The 21,705-nt window shown below is 38.7% G+C and overlaps 2 protein-coding genes across 4 annotated transcripts in view; both read right to left on the minus strand.

Moving 5' to 3' along the window:
- The window catches only part of HOXD4 (homeobox D4), a 31,295-nt gene extending 19,940 nt beyond the window's left edge, over window positions 1-11,355 (minus strand). The window contains exon 1 of the mRNA XM_074303040.1: window positions 10,967-11,355. The gene's annotated coding sequence lies outside the window, so the exon portion shown is untranslated. The remainder of the gene's footprint in view (window positions 1-10,966) is intronic.
- A 4,377-nt stretch (window positions 11,356-15,732) lies between these two features.
- On the minus strand, window positions 15,733-18,756 carry HOXD8 (homeobox D8). Of its 3 annotated transcripts, XM_074303038.1 has the most exons (3): window positions 18,361-18,756; window positions 17,592-17,973; window positions 15,733-17,216 (listed from the first exon to the last, which is right to left on the minus strand). In XM_074303038.1, the coding sequence occupies exons 2-3, from the start codon at window positions 17,614-17,616 to the stop codon at window positions 16,921-16,923; spliced, it is 321 nt and encodes a 106-aa protein (XP_074159139.1). In that variant the 5' UTR covers window positions 17,617-17,973; window positions 18,361-18,756; the 3' UTR covers window positions 15,733-16,920. The 3 variants fall into 3 exon arrangements, with proteins under 3 accessions (XP_074159139.1, XP_074159138.1, XP_074159137.1); XM_074303037.1 differs by having other exon boundaries at window positions 15,733-17,213; window positions 17,592-18,506; XM_074303036.1 differs by having other exon boundaries at window positions 17,592-18,506.
- Between the last annotated feature and the right edge of the window lie 2,949 nt (window positions 18,757-21,705).

Genomic DNA, 21,705 nt, shown 5'->3' on the forward strand with positions numbered 1-21,705 from the left:
GAGGAGGTGGGGAGAGAATCGGTTTGAACGAACACATTTGCTGAACAATAATAGTTCAGGATGGATGTAGTAAGAGGGGAAGGTCTTCACTAGTGTGGAGATTTTTATGATTTGCTGAGTAAGAGTAAACCTGAATAAGAGACCAAACTGCTTAAACCAGAAAGGTCCTGGGTTGGTAAAGTGAGAAGTGGCTAAATAGCCCCAAAGAATCTCTGAGAACTGAACCTCTAAGGGTGGCTATAAAACAATAAAACAGTCTTGGTGTGAAGGCAACAGGGTGTGAGGAGGCAAATGAGAATTTCAAGGATTCTAAGCACAGGAAGTCGAATGTCCCAGCTCACTTGCCACTGAGATCACTGGGCTTAAAACAGATTGGGAGCAACAACTAGGCACAAGGAGCTTAGAGAAAAAGCAATCTCTGCCCAAAGGGTATAGCTCTGCTCGGGGAACTACTGAGTGACTCAGTAAGGAAGAAATCTCTATTCTCCTTAGAGATCAAGATGTATTTTTGATCTGATAGCTCATCCAAAGGAGAATATTGAATTCTCTGCTGTCTGAAAAATAAACTCACAGATCACTAGAAGGAGTTGGAAAGAAGGGAGGAAATTCCCTTTTTCCTCCTCCATCCTACCTCAAATAGGAGCAAGTTTGTGTTTCTATGAATTCTGTGGAAACCTGGGGTTCCATTTAGCCCATATAAATATAAATGAGTTGAAACATCCATTTTTAAATCAATCTCTATATAAGTGATGGATGTTTTGTATACACATGTATATGTGCACACACACACACACACACACACACACACACACACACACAATTCTAAAGCACAGCAAATACTTCCATCAGCAATTCCTATCAAACTGATGAAAGCTGCTCTGGAAAAAGACTTTTTTTTTTTTTTTTTGAAAAAGATATCTTTGTATCTAAAATTTCCTCCCATTTTACATGCAATTTAAAACCCTTTGCTGATCTGACTTCCATTAAATAGAAAGCATGGGACTTGTTGGCCTGAAAAATCACTAACATTATTCTCTTTATTTCCTTATTCTCATAGTTGTTTTAACATTCTCCTTCTAGGCCCACTCCTTTTTTTTATAAACCAGAGTCAAAAGGTTCAGAAATTGGATCATCCTGTAAAATCAGTTCCTATATCTTCCTAATATTAGATTATGCAACTTTAGACACCGTTATTATTAAGTTGATGTACCATATTCGAAGTTTAGTGGAGGATTTGGGAAAAAAATCAAATGTAAAGATTTCAACTAAAAATACTCATTCCCCAAAGGTGTAGCTTCTATGCAATTATAAAAAGCTTTTTAAAAATAAGAACATAGAATTAAAGAACTGATAATATAGAATTTTATTAGGGCCTTCAATATGTGTGGACAGAGTGACAAAAAAACACACTGTCTAACATGTATACATAAATAAATTAAATGGGGAGAAGAAACATTTTCCATTTTTCTTGTAAATACCCAGAAAAAAAAAAAAAGAGTAGTGAAAAGGGAGAAAACAAAGGCAGCACAATTCTATCATAATAGAAAGTATATATGAGAAAGGGAAAACTTGCAACACTTTGTGAAATGGTGTAGAACTGGATCAGAAAGTATCATATGTACTGAAAGATTTCCAAAGAATCACTGAATCACTCCTAGTACTGGACACTTCAAGGTAGAAGACTTGAGAGGAAACTAAATGAAAAATCTACTAGGAAATAGTAATTTTCCTTTTGAAATGAGACTTGGATCTGAGAATTTTCATTAGATAAGAGAACTATCACTTCTGGCTTCATCAAATCAAACAATCCAACAACTATGAGCTGTACTCTTCAGTAGGTTGGCTTGGTGCTGAAAATTCATGCTTGCTGTCAGTAGTACTGTGTATGGGGAAAAAAGTGGAGGATTTGGATCCAAAGGAACCTCATTCAAATCTCAACTCTACTATTTACCAGTTGTATGGTATTGAACACATTGCCTCACCTCCCTAGTTTTCAATTTTTTCATTCATAGAAGTAAGGGCACTGGACTCTGTGATCTTTATGTTCTAACTTCCAAGATTTGTGCCTTTTCCTAAACTCAGTATCTTGAATACACCACTCCCTTCCCCAACAAAGAAGACTAACAGATTATATAAACATAGGAGGGGGACTTGAGTCAGGAAGGATGTGTGTTAAGGCCATGGAATCAGTATATTCTAAACTTAGTCTAATCAGAACCTTATTTGCTCCCTAATCCTTTTGACCTCACAAATTAAGAAGTCAAGGACTTTGAAGCTTTATATAAAGGGGGAATCATCAGAAGTGATGTTGAGCTCCTCCTAAGGAGACTCTGAAAAAGGGAAACAGGTATACATAAGATTTTCATAGTTAAAAACACCTTTATATGAAGATATCATCTATATTTTGAAAAAACAGATAATGACAAGTCATAGATTTTACTTGTATTATAGATTATATGGTGGTAGAAAAGTTGCCTGATCCAAAAAAAGTTATAAATTCCAGGACTGAAAGAAATTCTACCCTAGATTTCTGGCAAATTTGGAGAATGTTCCTAAGGAATTCATATTTCCCTGAGAGGGGAAGAGTAGTTCTACTAATGATGTGGAGTTTAGATTCAGCTATATAGAGTTATAAAACATTGTATCTTCTTTTTAATTGTGAAGAAAGTAATAACATTGTATCTTTTAAGAAGAAAGACACCAAGAGAAAATGAATGTGAAATGAGGCATTTTAGGAGGATGGAACCATGAAGAGAATATTAGATGGCAAAGACAAAAAACTGGCAAATACATCTTCAGTTAGAATAGAACTACAGTTAAGGAGAGTTCCCAACTTTACCAGAAAAATCCAGATTACCATACAGAAATGGAAGAAGTGAAAGAGGGTTGCAAAATGGACATACTAATTTTTATTGCAAGACAAGGTGATAAAAGGAATTCTCAGCAGAAAACACCTGTAAAAATGGGAAAATAATGTTGATGACTTCCATGGAACAAATTTACCTCTGAAGAGAGAGGACCATGTGGGATAGGGAGGGGAGGGGAGCACTCTGAAGATAGTGGAAATAAAAGTTATAGTGCCTGAAGCCTGGGATTCAAGGTGACCCCTTCCTGTATCCCACTGGCACCTGTTTCTGAATTAAAAGGAGATTCTAGAGAGGAGAGATAGAAGGTCACTTCAAATGTCATTTTTTTTTTCTCTCCTAAATCGTCTTTCCTCATCCTTTTACTCTTCACTCTTCATTTCTAAGCTCCACTGGGAACTTCGTTCTTCAGCTTTGAAGAGTTTGAAAAGAGAACACTTGCCCAACGGTTTTTAGCACTTTGTCAGAGAAGTTATGTCAAGCCAGATTCTGTCTGGGAGGAAAGAAAAAGAAGATACATTGACAAGATAGACTTCAGGTCAAATGCTCAGAGATGGGGAGTGTATGCCTTCCAGGGTCTAAAGTCTTAAATAACTCCTCCTTCTCACCTTAAAACCCAACAACTACCACAAAAGAAAAGCCTGGATTGGAATTTTTTTCAATCAAACCAACATCAAATGTTTATTAATGTGCTAACTGCTGAGGGTTCAAATACAAAAAAAATTAAGCAATTCCTTATTGCAAGAAACCCACAATCTAAAGGGAGAAACAACAAGTACATATATATGAATATACAGATTAACTACTAAGAGAATAAATACTAATTTATAACAAGTAGCTAAATACAAATTCATTGTAGGGCTAGAATTTTTAATGTCAGTAGTTAAAGCATTAACCCCAAATCACAATACAATGTGTCATCAGTGTCTTAGACTAATCTTTAAGGTTCCTTCTAGCTCTTTCTTATCTTAACTCTTTTTTGGGGGGCACATGGTTTGCTTCAATTTTCAGAGACTTTCAGGCCTTTCAGACTGGTGAAAGAGCTGACATCATTTACATCCCACTGATGTCAGACTTCTACAACCATAGAAGGCTTAAATTCCTCAGGACTCCACAAGCTCTGTGGGTCCTTAGGATATGGACAATAGGCTGAGAGAATCTGAAGCTAAAAAGGAGGAATGGAGGGGTGGGATCTGTTGCTTCTTCCTTTCATTAGGCCCTAAAAGTCAGAGATACCAGAACCTGCTTGATGAGCAAGAAGGAAATATAATCTCAAAGGGAAAGGTAGGAGTAAGAAAGAATTAAAATGGAAACTTGTCATAGTGAGTGGTGATTTCTTCTGAAAAATTCTTCTTGGGGATGGGATAGAAGGAGGCACAGAAATGGAGAAAAATTACTCTTGTTTTTTAAAAAAATGTTTTCTTTTTAAAAAATACTCCAGTAAAAATATATTTTTTCTTTTTCTTTTTAAAAAATATTTCTAATTTCCTATTGTCTCACCATCTCTTTCAAACAAAACAAATTGACAATATTCTAATCTGAAAATGTGTATTTCATTCTGCACCTCTAGCACTCCACCTCTCTACCCAAAAATAGGGGTTACTCTGTCTTCTAAAATCATCATTAGTCACTGCATTAATCAGAGTACTGATCTTTTTTTCAAATAGTTTTCCTTTATATTATTGTGGTCATCATGTTCTCCTGCTTACTTTGTTCTGAATCAGTTCTAACAAATCTTCTTAAATTTCTCTAAATCCTTCATATTTATACAGTGCAATAATATTCCACTACATTGATATAACACAATTTGTTGATGGGCATCCATTTTGTTTCCAATATTTTGCTACTATTATAAAAAGTGATACAATAAAGGTTGAAGAAATTTATGATTCAGAAAGATGAGTTTTCTCATCTACAAAATGAGTAGCTTAGATTAAATAAACTTTAGAATCCCTTTTAACTCTGATACTGTATATACATCTAAAGTTCTATGAAACAGAAACTTTAGAGAAAAACCAACTTCTCTGGAAAATTTAGAACAAGATTAATTCTATCTTTTTTGATAGTGCTATAAATTATATCATCAGAGAGATATGTGGTGGGAGTGGAGGATTCCTTGTGGTGGTGATAACAGGAGAATAAGAGATAGCCTATGAAGGAAGAAAGGGAAATAATTTATTAAGCAACTACTAAATGTCAAGAACAGTACTAAGCTCACATTTTATTTTCACAACAACCTTGTGAGATAGATAGTATATTGTCCCTACTTTATAGCAGAGGAGACTGAAGCAGACAGCACTTAAGTGAAGTCACTTCAGAGTCATAGAGCTAGGAAGTATCTGAAGCTGGATTTGAATTCAAGTCTTCTTTAGTCCAGGCCCTATCTGGGGCATTCTATCCACTGTGTCACCTAGCTGCCCTAATAGACAGCTTATTCTCTCCACTGGTCCTCATTCAATAGGAAGACATGTAGAGGAAGGTGCCTTGCAGGTTGAGGGACTCTCTTATAGAGGATTACAGGAGGTCATGGACAAAAGTCAAACTGAGAAGCATTGGAATAAATATATTGTGATTCTGTATTACTAGAAAGAGTATCAACATTGGTGAGAGGCACTACGATATCAAAGAATTTGTCTTTAGTTGAGAGGAAGTCTAAAGACAAAATGGTAGTAGAATGTAAAGGAAAAGTCTCTAGATTGGTATTGAGTTCTACTACTCAATTTTAGTCAATAAGTAGATGCATGAACTTGGGCAAATGCCTTCACTTTTATAAGCCTCAGTTTTCTTTCTGGTGATAAGTCTGGACTATATGGTTCCTGAAATTTCTTCCAGCTCCTAGTACTTTCTAATTCTCTGACCTACAGAGATTGAGTGAGGCTGGAGGGGAATAGGGAAAGAAAGGGAGAATGGCAGCAGATCAGGTATAAGGAATATAAGCATAAACATGTTTCTTAGACTTTAATCATATACTAAGGACACACACTCATAGTACATAGGGGTAATGGATTTGCTGTCTTGCCCCAACTCTGTTGAATCCAGGATTTTCCCTGGAACCTTGACTAGAATAGCTCAAATCGATCCAACAGCTTTTCACTTATTTGTCAAGCACTGCTCTAGGTTTTTATAGAACTGAAAGGAACCTTAGAGATTTTCACATGTAACTCTATTATTTTACAAAAGAAGAAAATCAGGTTCAGAGAGGTGGACCTTGATGATTTCTGATGATTCCAACTATGGTGCTGTGGCAGAGCTCTCAGGAAACTCTGGTTTGAGGAGACTGGGAGAAGTTAACAAACCTATCAGGCCTAAGTATCATGGACATAGACTGTCCTAAAGTAGAGACAGGATGGAAGTTGTGAAGAAAGAGGACTATATGATGGGAAATGATAGACATCCATTAATTGCTCTGCATGCAATTTAGAGGTATCTGTACCTATGTAGAGTAAATAAGAAAACTCTTCTAGGGACCTGACCCAAGAGAATCTTGATGAAGGACTGGGCACAGCTTTTAAGATGAGTAGGGTTCCTGTGGAATTTCAGAAACCATGTTAGGTTTGGTTTTAATTTTGTCACTTTTTTGTGCTTAGTCAAGAAGTCACAAGCCTAGGAAATTAGCAACAAATGGCACAGGGTAAGAAAAAATACAGACATATTTGTTTTGGGATTTTGTTTCCTTTAAGTTTGTAAACTATCCTCATGCCTCCCCTCCCTCCCTTTTCAGTTTTGTTGTCTTGATGTTAAAGGGGAAATGACTGACTGGTTTGAGGGCATTGGGTTTTGCAGCAGGAAAGCACGCCCCCTGTAGGAGGGCGAAGGCAAGGTAAAGGTAGATGCCTAGAAATTGCTCCTCAGAACACAAAATTTTTTGTTACTCTAATGTAAATTTTCTCTACCTCTTTCGGGAAAAGGAGGAACACGTAAGATGAAGATGTCTGTATGCATGAAAACCCTCCGAGCTCTCAGCCCAAATCAAACACATGAGATTAAGCCTATTGGCCCAGCAGGTCAGTGACTCTGAGCAACCTCCTCCGGATCCCGCCAGCAGGCAGTTTGGCAGAGTCCAGATACTTCCGTGCACTTGCAGCAGCTTCTGTATGGCTCCAGGGAGAGAACAGGAGGGTGAGTCACGTGCCCCTCCCACCACCCACTCGACCGCGCCGCCCCCAACTCCTACTCAGGGCATTTGGTGCAGAGCTGGAACTCGCGTGAGGCTTGTCCTACAGCGCCTTCTCCTGGACAAGAGGCCAGACAGCAAAAAAAAAAAAAAAAAAAAAAAAAAAAAAAAAAGGCAACCCTTATTCAGAAACCATCAAAGAAAGGTCTTTTTCTAACTGGAAGAATGCAGCTACATTGAACCGAAGATACTATTCTCTTGTCGGGAAAAGCTCCTGGTGAATCAAATCCCTTTATTCTTTCACAGTATTCCCAACTATTTCCCATTTTCGTCTTGACCACAGCAACCAGTTTCCAAAGACACTGGGCCCATAGCAAACACCTTCAGGGATATTTTCCTGGTTTATTCATTCTATCGATCTCAAGGAGCTGTATCCTTGCCTCCTAAGCACTGCAATTCGCTACACAGCGATAGTAAAGGTCGAGAAGATTCGAGCTTCTGAGATTGGTTTTGAGTGAACTTGGGTCAAGAACAAACCCATTTCCCCCCAAACTAGATGAAGCAGACAGAACAAGCCCATAAATTTTTGGAGGGTCCCACATATATAGTTTTTAGACACCTGGTAAGAAGGTTGTGTTTCCTTTGGCATCAAGCCTGTTCTGGTTTTTCTTTTTCTTTTTGTCTTTTTTAATTTAGGTTTGCAATGAATAGACTAGAGGAAAGGATATTAAAATGATTGAAAGTAACACGACCAAGTCATGAGAAAAGCAGTGGGAAAGAGATTTTTTCTATAAATGGAAGTCTGGAGTTAAGGAAAGATGAATTGTAAATACTCTCCAATAAATAGAGGAAAAAGATTAAATTTAATCTTTTTCCTGTCTCTTTTCTATGTCTTTCCCCTCCCCCTCTTTCCCCTACTTCGAACCAGGCTTGGCTGGTTGATTATTTCACTGCGCATGCGCTTACAGCTTTGTGCCCTAGTCTTGGATCTGGTTTTGGTGCAAAGTTCTGCGCCTACACTGTTCTACAATGATAAATGGGGGGGGGGGGGAATCATACAGGCTTGATGTCATTCACTACAACTGAAACTGAAATCAGCCCCAGAAAGCCAGGAAAGAGCCTTTCCTTCCATCACCCACCAAACAAGAAAGAAAAAATTTTAAATAATCATAAACCTGATCCTTCCCGATTTACATTTTCCTGTAAGGAGAGTTGCAGTTTAACTCTAAAGTCTAATTAATACGCAGCTTCCTCGGAGTCTTTTTTTTTTTTTTTTTTTTTAAATTAAGACCACATATTCCTACTGAGGTGATTTTTTTCTCCTCTAGATTCCTCCATTCTTTACCAAACAAAAATGACCACTGCTGAGGAGCACTTTCCACTGGAAAGAGAATTACATATTTTAAGTTGGATACAAATTAGTATTCGGACCATTATGATGTTTTGCATTTCCTTTAACTTCCTGTCCTCCTCTCCTCCCGCCCCCTTCAAACTCTGCCTTCTCTGCCGCACTGCAGCAGAGCTGTAAATACCTTTAACAGCTGCCTGCCAACCAAGGGGTGAAATACTGTCTTTGTTCAGATTTTCCCTGCTTCTAGGACTCAGAAAACAGAACTCATGCGAAATATGCTTATTTGGAAGGAATTTTGGCAAAGAAATAAGCTGAATTTTGTATCCTATAACTTAAACACGTTTATTTTCTCTCTTTTTAAATCCCTTTCCCATTGTGTTGACAACGTTAGTAACACCCCCACCATCCCTTGACATTAAAGAGCACTAGAACACAAATTCATAGGCTATATATAGAGATTTTGTCCAAGCACGAAGGGAGTTTCTTACAAAAGCAGGGAATTGCTTTCAGCTTCCAGGCATTTTTGGTTTCGTTTCATTTCACATTCACTAATAGTGGCTCTTTTGGCTGCAGCAAAGGTCTTAAATGTGTTTCTGATTGACTTAAGAGCTTCCATCCAACACGTTTTAGGAATTATTCATTTCTCTAAATGCAATTGGTCACTTACTTTTACTAAGCACTTGAAAATATATTGTGGCATTTGGAATTATCTCTAGGTCCACCATGTCTGAATCCATGACATCATCCTCAGCTGCGTGAAACCATATGCTTCCATCACTGATTCCTCTTTGGATGCAGATCTATTGAGTTCAGTGATATTGTATAACGGAAACTAATACAATAGCTTTAATACTTAGACATAGCTATGAAATATTTCTTTATAGTTGCAACTTATCTTTCTGATCTTATTATAACTAATTAAAGATGGAAGAGTGGAAATGGGGGAGGGGCAGAATGTGAAGTGACATAGTTCATTGGCTCCTTTATGGCTTCTTTATAACTAAAGGATTATATTACAAAAATTAAAGAAGAATATTAGTGTTTGAATGTTTCTCAGAATAAGAACTGCTTATAAAATAGGTCAGAAGACTCATTATTTCCTGAGGTTACTGAACGATGACAGTCATTTCTCTTCAGCCACCTCACTAACAAATTGTAAACCTCCATTTTGAAATCAGAGCGATTTTGGTGTTAATTGCTAAAGAAAAAAAAATCTAAAAATATGTTAATTCTTCCAAAGGTTTAAAGGTTTAATGTCAATGCAGATATTTAGGGAAAGGATAGTATTAGGAAAAAAGCATAGTATGTAAGCTAGATTAAAAATTCAACTTTTCGTAATATGTCGATGAAAAAAGTCCTTTACGCAATGCAGGATGTATTTTCCATAATTTCGAATCCTTTATATTTGTTGTATTATTACAAGTTTACCACATAAATTTATGAGTATTGAATCCGAAAATCTTTTTAAAAACCATGTCATTACTTTTAGTAGTAAAGGTTTGGGAACTAACTGGAGTAAGATGCGTAGGGAAGGTTTTAATGTTCAAGAACTCTAAAACAGGTTGAGTCTTTTTGATCTTATAAATGGTGGTTGCTCTTAAACAAGATTGACAATGTGTACTGAAAGCAAAAATTCCACTACACATTGAAAAACAAGAGTCATTTAATCATAAAAATATTTAGTATTTTAAAAATATCTATTGACCCTAGCAAGTCCCAAATCATATTTTCGTTATTAGAAGAAAATGAACATTTGTAGGTTGAGTTTATAGAACAAATATTTTTCATTTACTTGTTCTAAGCACTTGGAAATATACTGCATTACAAAATATCCGGGAAGAACCTTTGAGGATTAGTAGGAAATAGGGAGACTATTATTTTTCGGCCCATCTGAAAGCCACTGTGCAAATACATGCAAAATTTTTGAAGTTCAATAACATCTTTCATTAAAATTTAGCTTCCAAAACATTACAGTGACATTCAGTCTTGCAAATTTTTAATGACACCCACACACCTACCAATTTAACCCTTAATCTAAGCAGAAAACACCTGTTAACCTTTCCGGTTTAAGACTGACTTCTCAGAATCACGGACAAATCACAAAACTTCGTACAATCATTCAAAACGTCGAAAGGCCTTTATTACACCAAAAACCAAGGTTTAGACTTACAGGAAAATCTCCGCACCCCGTCTTCCAACGAGCACCAGCGAGGGGTGGGGATGTCCATTCTGCCGCACCTCCACACCCAACATGCGTAGCGCCCAAGGCCATTCTGACACCCTGGACTATTGCTCTACAGGCCAGGCTCAGCGCCCTCCTCTGCCTACTTCATCCAAGGAAAGGAAGTAACCTCTAGGACAGGTGGTGGAGATTAGGGTCTTTTTGGTCTGAGGTAGAGGGGGCGGGGAGCTGTCAATTAAGTTTCGGAAACTCTATGTCTGGGAGCTAAAGACAGACCCTCAGGCAGGCAGATCCAACCTAACAAGTCACTTTTATGACTTTTTCTCAAATCATTCTCCGGCAGCTCCCTGGCGAGGAAATGTCGCAGTGGGGCGCCAGGGTTAAGGGGGTGGCGGTCAGAGAGTGGGGGAGGGGCGAAATAAAAATAAAAAAGAAAGAATAAAAACAACTCTTACCCGATATTTGGAGAGGAGGAGGTGGAGAAACACCCTGGCTGCTGCTGTAATCCATTAGGCATTGGGATGAATACAATCCCATCAACAGAAACCAAATAATATCTTAAAAAAAAAAAAAAAAAAAAAGGATAAAAGAGGAAAGTAAAAATAACCGAGGAGTAAACAGGTAGAGTCTGGAGTGGACTAAAAACCCTGAACTGCGGTGCAAGCTCGCTATAGGCGCCTGGCAGGCTGGTTAGCTGCTAGTCACCGGGTGGCGAGATGCTCAGCAATAGATTCTTCTAAGAGCTTGGAGTCCGAGAGGCAGCCAGAAGCGGGGAGCGGGAGGGATTTTTAATGGTGCTAGCCGCCCCGAAATCAGCACACACGCATCCCAGCAACTGGAATACACCTCTGCGGAGACAAAGGTTAGAAAAAAAAAGAGGGGGTGAGGCTCTCGGAAGGCAGAATGCAGGGGGAAATTCGCCAGGGAAATCAGGAAAAAGGCCATGAAGGCGAGCGGAGCCTGCACATGACCAGCCACAGCCAATGACGACCGCAAATAGGTCATAAAAAGGTCTATTACCAAGTTGTAAATTTTCTTCAAACAAAAAGGAATTTACTGCAATTCCTTGCGGATTTTGCACATACAGCTCACAAGCGCCATGTTCTCTCTCTCTCTCTCTCTCTCTCTCTCTCTCTCTCTCTCTCTCTCTCTCTCTCTCTCTCTCTCTCTCTCTCTCTCTCTCTCTCTCACACACACACACACACACACACACACACACCCACCCCAAAAAAAATCTCTCTCACTCTTCTCTCACTTTCACTCCTCTCTCTCTCTCTCTCTCTCTCTCTCTCTCTCTCTCTCTCTCTCTCTCTCTCTCTCTCTCTCTCTCTCTCTCTCTCTCTCTCTCTCTCTCTCCTTTTCCTTTTCCCTCTCCCTCTCTCTCTCCCTCTCTATGTCTCGGTTTCTCCCCGTCTCTTTGTCTCTCTATCTCTCTGTCTCCCTCTGTTTCTCACCTTCCCCATCCCCTTTCACTCTATCTTTTCTTCTTCCTTCCTTTTCCCATATTTTTCCTTTATTTCTCTTCACCCCTCCCTTCGTATGATTGTTTGGCCCAACATTTCTGACCAGTTGAATAATGTCACAGCCCCAGTAAAAGATTTGAACTCGTCCAATCTAGATACTAAGGGAGGAAATTAAATTCATTGCATCCTATTTCCCCTTCCCTCTCTCTCTGCCTAAGCTCCCTTTATCTTTCTCCTTCCCCAAGGAAACTACTTGATTGCGGAATAATTTGTTCTTACTGTACTCAACTAAAACCAATGATACCCCCCCCATTAGGTTCCCATTTAAATAGCTCTATAAAGAATGAAACTCTCCCAACCCCTTATTTTAAATTGGGATATAAGAGAAGTTGATGTTGTGACCAAAGTGTAGGAAATATTATTTTTTCTTGTAAAACTATAAAAGATATTAATTTCAGTACTCACTACGGAAACCTACCTCTGTGCTTGTCTCAGGAAACGTCAATCTAAACACCTTCAATATTTAAGGATGGAAAGGTATCTGTGTCTCTTAAAAAAAGATGTTATATGCGTGCATGTGTTATGCCACACTAATATGTTTTTGCTGAGGGTAGTAGATCTCATACCTACTCAATTTTAGTCAAATAATTCTATCTCCTCCACTCCCATTTTTAATCAACAACAACAAAACAACCCTATAACACTGCAATGGGAAAAAGGGAGAGAAGTTTTTTTTTCTCCCTTTTAAAAAGAATTACCATTAATTCTTTAAAAGTCAACACCAAATCGATCCCTCCCACCTTAATTACAAGAGACATAAATCCTTCTGATTCCTAATACAAAACATACACAGATATAGATATATATATATATATATGTATATATATACATATACTTCTAGAAGAGAACTTGAAGCTATAGCTTTCATGAAGCAGTCCTAATGATTATTAATGAAAATTTCAAGCTGATTTTGAAATACCTCACACATAATATGTCCCTTTCTTCCCATTTCCATCCCCAACTCTAGTAGTGGTGCTTTCTCTTAGATTATTATTATGGAGTCTATAGAAACCAACATGCTAGATGTGTTTTTCATGTGCAGACAGCCACCATTTATGTATGCACACCCAATGAGCTTAAATATATTAACCTATGCACTTTAAATACACGTTTATATGATGATACTCCTCTGTAATGTGTCTTTTTCCTCTCCCAAGCTGTGTTGAACTTGTATTACATAGATTTAAATCATTTGTTTCCATCAGACATGAAATCTCTAAAAAAAAAAGTGTGCCAACTTTACATATTGGCTGAAGGGACTTGAAGAGGGAGTAATCACAGTTACAGGCATTAATTTATTAAACAACCTTTTCCTTTTCTCCTTTTGTATACCTACATGATTCAATGAACATTGGCAGTGTGATGAGAATAGGCACAGTCTCCAACATAAGAACACAGAGACCATCTGAAAAAGAATACTTTTGATCATTCAGAGAAATGGAAAGGTTTCTTAAAAAGGCTTTGCACCCTCTGACACTGGGCTTTATATGCCTAAACTAAGCACCAGAGTATGATTATTTGTAAAATTTTCTGTGAAATAATCTCAAAGACAAGTTCATCTACTTCCTTTTGTTCTGTTAGTCTGGTATTTTCTATTAAAAGAAGACATTTATTTCCACTTGTCTTATTTTCAGATTATATTGGGGGCAATTCTTCCCACCAAAAATGTATTCATAATCGCACATTTATTTCTGGGAAATGTTAAGTAATATTCTGGATTGCATGAGGCCTTACAAAGTGGCTGTTGCTGAATCTGCTTTTCAGTTAACGATCTTTATGTTTCCCATTTGCCTTTGTGCTTCTTTGGCCCTTCTGTTCATCCTGATATCCTAAGTAGAACTGAATCTATAGCATTTTAAAATACAGTGTTAATATTATGATATATGATTAAACAAATAAAATATTATTGTTTAAAATTCTCATAGGAGAATACTGCATCTGAATTCAACTAAGTACTATTTGGTAGCTGGGGATTCTCTGAAGGTTTATGCAAATTTCTGCGGCAAAATGTTTGCTCGATAGCTAGCTTGCCGCAGTGCTCTGATGTTTACAGATTCTAACCAATTAGAAGTGCTTCTTGAATGTCTGTCATTGTGAGTCTCTCTGAAAGAAATACCACTGTAGGTGGATGTCCAAGGGCAACCTTCTGCATTGAGAAAGAACGTGATGTGTATATGAATGTACACATATGCAGAGAATGTAATTTCTTTTTTATTTGTGTACATGGGTGCAATCTTTCTTTCTCTATACTTATATAATTACTTATCTAGTAATTGCTTATTACTAGATACTAGATATTATTATTATCTAATAATTACTATACCTGCATGTACATATTCATATGGATACATACCATATAGAATACATGTATATATATATCCATATATAATATGGTTATGTATATATATGCATACATAAACATACATATATAGGTATATTCCAATATTTCTCCAAAATAGCCCATTAACATGACTTTTTTGTGAAATCAAAATGGACTATTTTATAGTGGAGTGGGAGGGGTTTTGTAAAAGTAGTGCTTAGCATGGCATATTAAATTTAGATTGGCAGATTGGATTGTTAGAAAATAGGTATATTTTGACCTTTCCTTCCTACTTTAGTGAGAACCTCCTATGCAACTTTCTATTTTCAGAGGATGCATTAATTACCGAACATGCCCATTCAAACATTTCTATTCAAAGAGAACTCTCTTTTAATGTGGATTTCTGATCCCAGTCAATTGCTGGCCTAAATCAGATCTTTTTTAGGTTGGGAGAATCATTAAATGCAACCACTTAGTGGTCTTCAAGATGTGAAGCAAAATCCCTTAAACACTGTGCCAGTTGGGGGTCTGGATAACAGAAAACTGTGAAGAAATTCTCATCTGTGAAAATTCATCAGAAAATTTCTTCTGTTCATATCAAGCAAAATCTGGCACAGTTAATAGAAAAAAATGCTCATAAATCCACTATAATGTGTGCAGCTGTCTCTTTTTGTATAAATGTTTCTTAAACTAGGGTTCAACCATGACTTAAACTTGTCTTTTCCTGGGTTTCGGTCAATGTGCCCCTGTCTCTTTTGCCTATTAGGATACTCATGTCCATCTGCTGTCAATGCAAGCCTTTCCCCCCCAGGGAACCTAGATTTCTCAAATTTAAAGATTATACTAAGATCCAAAGCAATGGAAATTAATCATAGGGAAAATGTTTAAATGCTAAAAATAAAGTATGATTTATTCAAAAAGTAAATATAGGAATGCCACATAACTTTCCTTTTTGTGTAAGTGGTAGTTTTGTTTATTTTAGATAGACATTCATTACATTATAATAATGTCTTCACACTCTTGAAATTTTCATCCTAAAATTGTAGTTCCTGTGTAACTCTTGTTGGTTATAACCTGTAAAATCAGGAATGCAGAACATTTTTAGGTATGACTCAGGCAGTTCATAATGTGTTGTTTGGGTAACACAGCTTTCATGGAATCTTAGAAAAATTACTTACAGAGAGAAGAACTGGGGACATCAGAAAACGTCATTCTGGAATCTTCCTTGCAGTGTGTGTGTGTGTGTGTGTGTGTGTGTGTGTGTGTGTGTGTGTGTGTGCAAAAAATAAAACGTATCCACCAAAATTAACTTTACTTTGCTTCAGCTTAAGAGAAAGTCTTTTCGGCGCTACAAACACAGGCTCAGGGAAGGAGATCCTTTCTGTTTGGTTTTGTTTTTATTGAAGGGATAGATACGTTCTATTAGCGGCTGTTACACAAGCATTTTGGATGTTTGATCACAGTGTTCATTTCAAATAGATGGAGCCATTGTTTTCATGGATGAAACTTGAAGACGTACCAGCCAACACAAGTGGAGTCGTAGTTTTCAGTGAGCTCAACATGATCTCATTAACAAAATGCAGGTAATACAAATAAATATGGCACCTACTCTATAAACAAAGAAAAACCATGGAGTCGGTACAAATAAGTAACTTAGGGAAATTACAACAGCGGTTCAAACAGAAAATAGAAGGAAAATTGAGAATGAAGCAGTATTTTACCGTGCAACTGCATGAATAGTGATCAAGAATGATATCATTTGCTTTTCAAGTATTCATTCATTAGATGATTTAGTTGCCATAATTTGCATGGAATTTAACAAAAGATTAATTGTCAACTTTGACGTTGCAGTAAAACTTTTGTCACCGGTACAGTTTCCATAAACTTAAGTGCTTTTCCAAGTCCCTAGACTATATATAGAGTGCACTTTTGCAATTATATTGTGCTTTTAAGATATTTGGCCCAAACTTTTCCCCGAGATATTATATATATGTATATAAATGCCAAAAAAAAAAGAATCTCTAGAAATAAACAAAAGGCAACAAAGTCATTCATTATAAAAGCGATAAAGGGAAAAAATATAAATAAAACATTTTACATTTATTTTAATCAAATAATATAAAGTAAATATTCTGCTGACATAATTTCTTCAAAAAAATTAATAGATTTCTTTTAATTTACTCACCACAAGAAAAAAAAAGTTTTAAAATGTTCAAGTGCACTTGTTTCGATTAATAAAGCATTTTAGATTCAACTATTCGTGCTTATCATTAGGAAGTTTATGTTGTTGAGGCAAATCATCAGCTTAGATATTGAAAATTGCAATTTAAAAATATTGCTACAAAGTCAGTATCAAATTTCCACAAAAAAAAAGAATTGTTTCTATGCTCTGAATTTTTTTTTTTTAAACTCAAATACCTTTAAAGCACAGAAACATCTAGAGCAGTGACATTAGGGTAGCTTGAATACAGGAAGAATCCTTTACAACAAAGAAAACAGGTGGCGTTCACCAGCATATGTTGATCATTATTTTTAATAGTCTACGGTAAATTTTTAAAGGCATAAGTTAATTTGTCTGGCCTTCAGCTCTGTCCTCTTCCAGATCATGTGCTTCTGTTTTTGTTTCCCCTTCTTTCCCCTCCTGCCTGGAAACGGGAAATTTGTCCTTGTTGTTCTCTTTTTTCCATTTCATTCTCCTGTTCTGAAACCATATCTTTACCTGCCTCTCGGTGAGTCCTAGAGCGTGGGAAACCTCAATCCTTCTCTTCCTGGTCAGATAGGGGTTAAAAAGGAATTCCTTTTCCAGCTCTAGCGTTTGGAAACGACTGTACGTTTGTCTTCCTCTCCTCCTACCGGGAGCTGCTGATTAAAACAAACAAAAAAGGGAAAAAAACAGTTTTTAAAAGCACAGAGTTTATTGGTGCCTCTGCATATTGGTAAAGATTTATCTTATATATGGGAAACACCTATATTGCTAAGTTGTAGATCCGTAATAAATAGATATGTGTGTATGGAGGAAGAGAAAGTATAGCACAAGTTATGCTGGCAGCTGTAGCCTTACACTAATCTATTTTTAATATATATATGCACATATACACTGTAGTACTTTATAATCAAAAGCCACTACGATTACAAGTAAGGCAAGGAGGGGGAAAGAAGTTTAAAGCTAAGACGTGAGACGAAAGTAAAATTCTCCTCTTTCTCTCACTCTTTCTCTTTTTTAAACTGCATCCCAACCTTGTGGTCTCATCCAGGGAAACATTTGAGAAGGAGACGAGCTCTGATTTAAGTGGTCTGGGTCCTCGCCAATATTACCACTGGACGATTTACAGTCAGGATATTGTACCAGCTCGGCCTCTTGCTGGGTCGTAAAAATCGGCTGTCTCTGTAAGTTATCGTATCCGTAAAATTTAGCGGGCTCCCCGTGACAGGCAATCCCACTGCAGGGGGGAGGCGGCGGCGGAGGAGGCGGAGGCGGAGGAGGAGGATGCGGAGGAGGAGGGGGGGCCGGCTGGTAGGCAGAGGCCGGACTCCCCCCGGCGGGATGGTAGTAGTCTGGGCCCCCGCCGCCGCCGCCGGCTGGTCCTGGGTGAGGCTGCTGCTGAGATTGCGGCGGCGGCTGCTGCTGCGGCTGGTGGTGGTGGTGGTGGTGGTGGTGATGCTGGAAGCCCGCGGCGCTGTTACTGTACAGCTGTAGGGCGGCGGCGGCGGCGGCAGCGGCGGCGTGGCGGCCGCTGACATCGGGTGCAAAGTGACAGTCGTAGTAAGTGGGATTGATGGCCTCGCCCGCCGCCGCCGCCGCCGCCGCTGCCGCCGCCGCCGCCGCCTTGTACTTGGAGTACAGCGGGTTCACAAAATAGGAGCTCATCGGGGCGAGTGGCGCGCGCAGGGGCTGGGGCGGCGGCGGAGCGAGAAGGCGGCTCCGGGCCGGGAGGGGAGAGCGCGCGGGAGGAAGCTCGAGGGAGCGGCCGAGTGCCCTTTATGCTGCTGCCGCCGCCGCCGCTACGTCGCTGCCACCTCCGAGGGCCGGGGAGCCGGAGGGATCTAATCTTGAGCGCTCATGACCCCGCCGCCGCGCGCCGCTGTGGCTTTTGCGCTCGCTCTCTAGATCTGGGCCCCCGCGCGCTACCCGGCTGCGCCCAGCCCCCGCGCGCCCTCTTGGTTCTGCCCCGCGCGCCACTCGCTCTGCCTCTCCGCGCGCGCCGAGGCCGGGGCTGCAATATAATCGGCGGCGCCCCGGGTGACCTGCCCCGCTGCCTCCACTGTTTCCTATTAGGCACAAGGCAGGCCTGAGTGTATCGGGGGAAAAAAAGTGCACCTAAGCGCAGGGGGGAATCTTTGGCTTCAGTTTACATTTACCGCACCGGAGGCGAAAGAAAAAAAAAAGGAAAAAAAAAAAACTTTCACTGCCACCCCTCACCTCCTCCCTCACATAACCCCCCCGCTTTCCCCTCCCACCCCCGCCGCCGCTGCGGCTGCTGCCTCTGTGCGCTCTGGCAAGGCATTTTTGCACTACGCCACTGAGCGGAGAGGCAGAGAGATGGGGGCCGAGATAACCATCGCGGAGTGATCCAGTGGTTTCCAGAGAAGGCTACTGAAGCTCAACGGGACAGCTCACTCCCTACAAAGGGATACTTCCGCTGGCCTTAAAGGGGGCCCATAAAGCAGCACTGCCAAGGGCTTATTGTCCCTCCCTGATGAGATGGGAATGGCAAATCCCCAAGGCAGGAGAAAGGGGAAAGGCAAAGCCTTACACTTGGGAGAGGAGAGTAGGTCATTCCCAGAGGGCACAAAGTAAACTGTCACCTGAACTCTCTCCATTGAAAACCTTCTGTTTAGTTTGTACTGTTGTAAATGAACACAAAATAACTGAGTATATAGGTCAGAAACAAATATGTATCCGAGGGAGTGGGCACATTGTATCCTTGGACATGCGTTTCTGCTTGGAAATTTAAAAGTAATTTCATTAAAATGCACAGAAGCAGTCTGAAATCCAGGGTGTTATCAAAGCGAATCAAAACTATTTTCCAGCCCAGCAGGTCGTTTGGAAATAAGATGTACATTTACCCTTGACGCATTGCATGCATGGCTGAAGCTCTCAGGTTAATTGATATTTAATGGAAATCATGCCTATGAATATACTTTCCATCATTTCATCCTTGGTGGACGTCATTCTTCAGGCAAATGGGGGGTAGGGTGAGGAGAGAAAAATATGTGGGTAGAAATTAGTATTGCTTGAGGATGGAATAGAAAATAGGAAAGAAATATTCTGAGAAAGGGAAAAGAAGAACTCACATTCCAGCTTGTTGGTAATTCTCCAGGTACCGGACTCGTTGCTCTCAATCCAGCTCAAGTGCAGGACTCTAGCATAGCTGGGCTTTGTTTCAGGCAGTGTGGGGTGCCTAAAGCTTTCCCTAAATCCCCTCCTAAAGAAACAGAATGGTGTGATAAAGTTCTGGAAACAAAAGGGATTAAGGTCCCTGTATTTAGGATCCCACTAATTCCAATCTGCTCCAGGAAGTTTCTCATTTATCTAAAATTTTAGTTCCTCGGAAGTCTTTGATGTACCGCATATAAAAATATATGGATTTCTTTATTTAAAAGAAAGAAGAAAAAAGGGAGAAAGCATGAAATAAAGGAAAGAAGTGAAGGAAGGAAAGAAGGGAAGGAAAGAAAGAAGGCAGGCAGGCAGGCAGGAAGGAAGGAAGGAAGGAAGAAAGGAAGGAAGGAAGGCAAGAAAAAGGACGAAAGAAAGAATGAAAAAAAGGCAGAAAGAATTCTAAGCTGTGATCTAGGCTGTAAGGAGAAGCAGCTTGGGCCATGTGGCGAAGTCTGGTGTGAATCCGCAAAAATATTTATGATTCCAGAAAACACACTCCAAAGCTGATTCGCATTACAGTCAACCTCCTTCTCCACCCACCTCCCTCTCTTCTTTTTCTCTCTTCCCCTTTTTAAAATGTCCAATAAATGTAATGGTTGTTCTCCCCCTCTTTCCCCCTCCCCCAGTTTGTCTAGGTTACGAAGCAAATTTTTTTTCCGTGGTATAAATTTATGTTGTAATCGCTTCAAACTGACCGTCCTTTTAAAACAGAAATCCAAGACTCACCAAAACCACCACGGAAGAGTTTCCATTTTAATCTAAAATGCATTCAGGAAATGTTGCAAACTAAAGAAAAGTGCTTTAAAACAGAAGATGATCCCCACGTTGACCTAAGGGAAATTATTTCTAAGTATATAGATACTCCTTTTATGTTGGTTCACATTGCTAGTAAGGTCTTAAAGTAATCCCCGGAATATTTGATTCTATACTTTGCAAGTAGATAAAACATGTTCAAGATTTTTTAAAAAGTGTTTTAATCATGTAATTTTATCTAAATTGATATGGTATGAAAGTAGTAAATAAATTATATGAATTTTGTTACTGCTGAGGAAGAGAGACTTAATTTCGAACAGTAATCATTCATGTATTTTCAATAAACATTGAAAATCCTAAAACCTGATTCTGACATTTACCAATCTGTAAATTATTTCAGCAAAACAAATTCAGAAATGATTTTCAATTAAAGTGAAAGGACTTCGAAAACCAGCTATTTTCTAATCTGTTTAACCTCACAATAAATCAATGTACCCAAATTAAATTGGAAGAATACGTTGTGGAAATATTGCATTTCGGTACTTTCCAGGAGTTCGGAGTTTCTGGGAACTGAACTGGAATTCGTTTCTATACAATCAGGCCTAATTTCAGAAAACATTTCAAGGTTTTCATTTATACGTCTATCAGAAAAAAACCACTGACACTTTTTTAAAAATCTATTTTAGCCAGGATAGAATGTAATTCTATTAGCTTTGTAAGTAAAGATATGTTGTTTTATACATTTCTATTTTGATAAAATATATTCAAATACCTTCCTGTTTTATAGCTCCAGCAATGAAATTTCCAACTTTTAAGAAATATTGACTGAGTTCAAATTTTATTTCAAGAAAATCTGAATGAAGGATTGAATGGTACAGTTTGTATATTTTGGGCTAAAATCATCCTAATTTAGGATTGAAATAGCATTATAAATACTTTTAATAAAAATATTTCTAGGCAAGGAATCCGGTGCTTTATGAGTTCGGAAAGTGGAGCAACAACGCCCTCTAGTGGCCAAATGAAATCTATATCAGTCCAAATGTTGGTCTCACATTTATTTAAACGAAGTTGAAATTTTCTCTCGTTTCTGTCTCTATTTTTTTCTCTGTCTCGGTCTCTCTTGGCTAATAATGCTTTGTCCCTTTACTTGTCAACAAATAAAGTGAAGCAAACAGAGAACTAATTCAAAATAAGGAGGGATTGAATGGAGATTGATTT

This window comes from Sminthopsis crassicaudata, chromosome 3, assembly GCF_048593235.1.
Source record: "Sminthopsis crassicaudata isolate SCR6 chromosome 3, ASM4859323v1, whole genome shotgun sequence".
NCBI classification, from domain to species: Eukaryota; Metazoa; Chordata; class Mammalia; order Dasyuromorphia; family Dasyuridae; genus Sminthopsis; species Sminthopsis crassicaudata.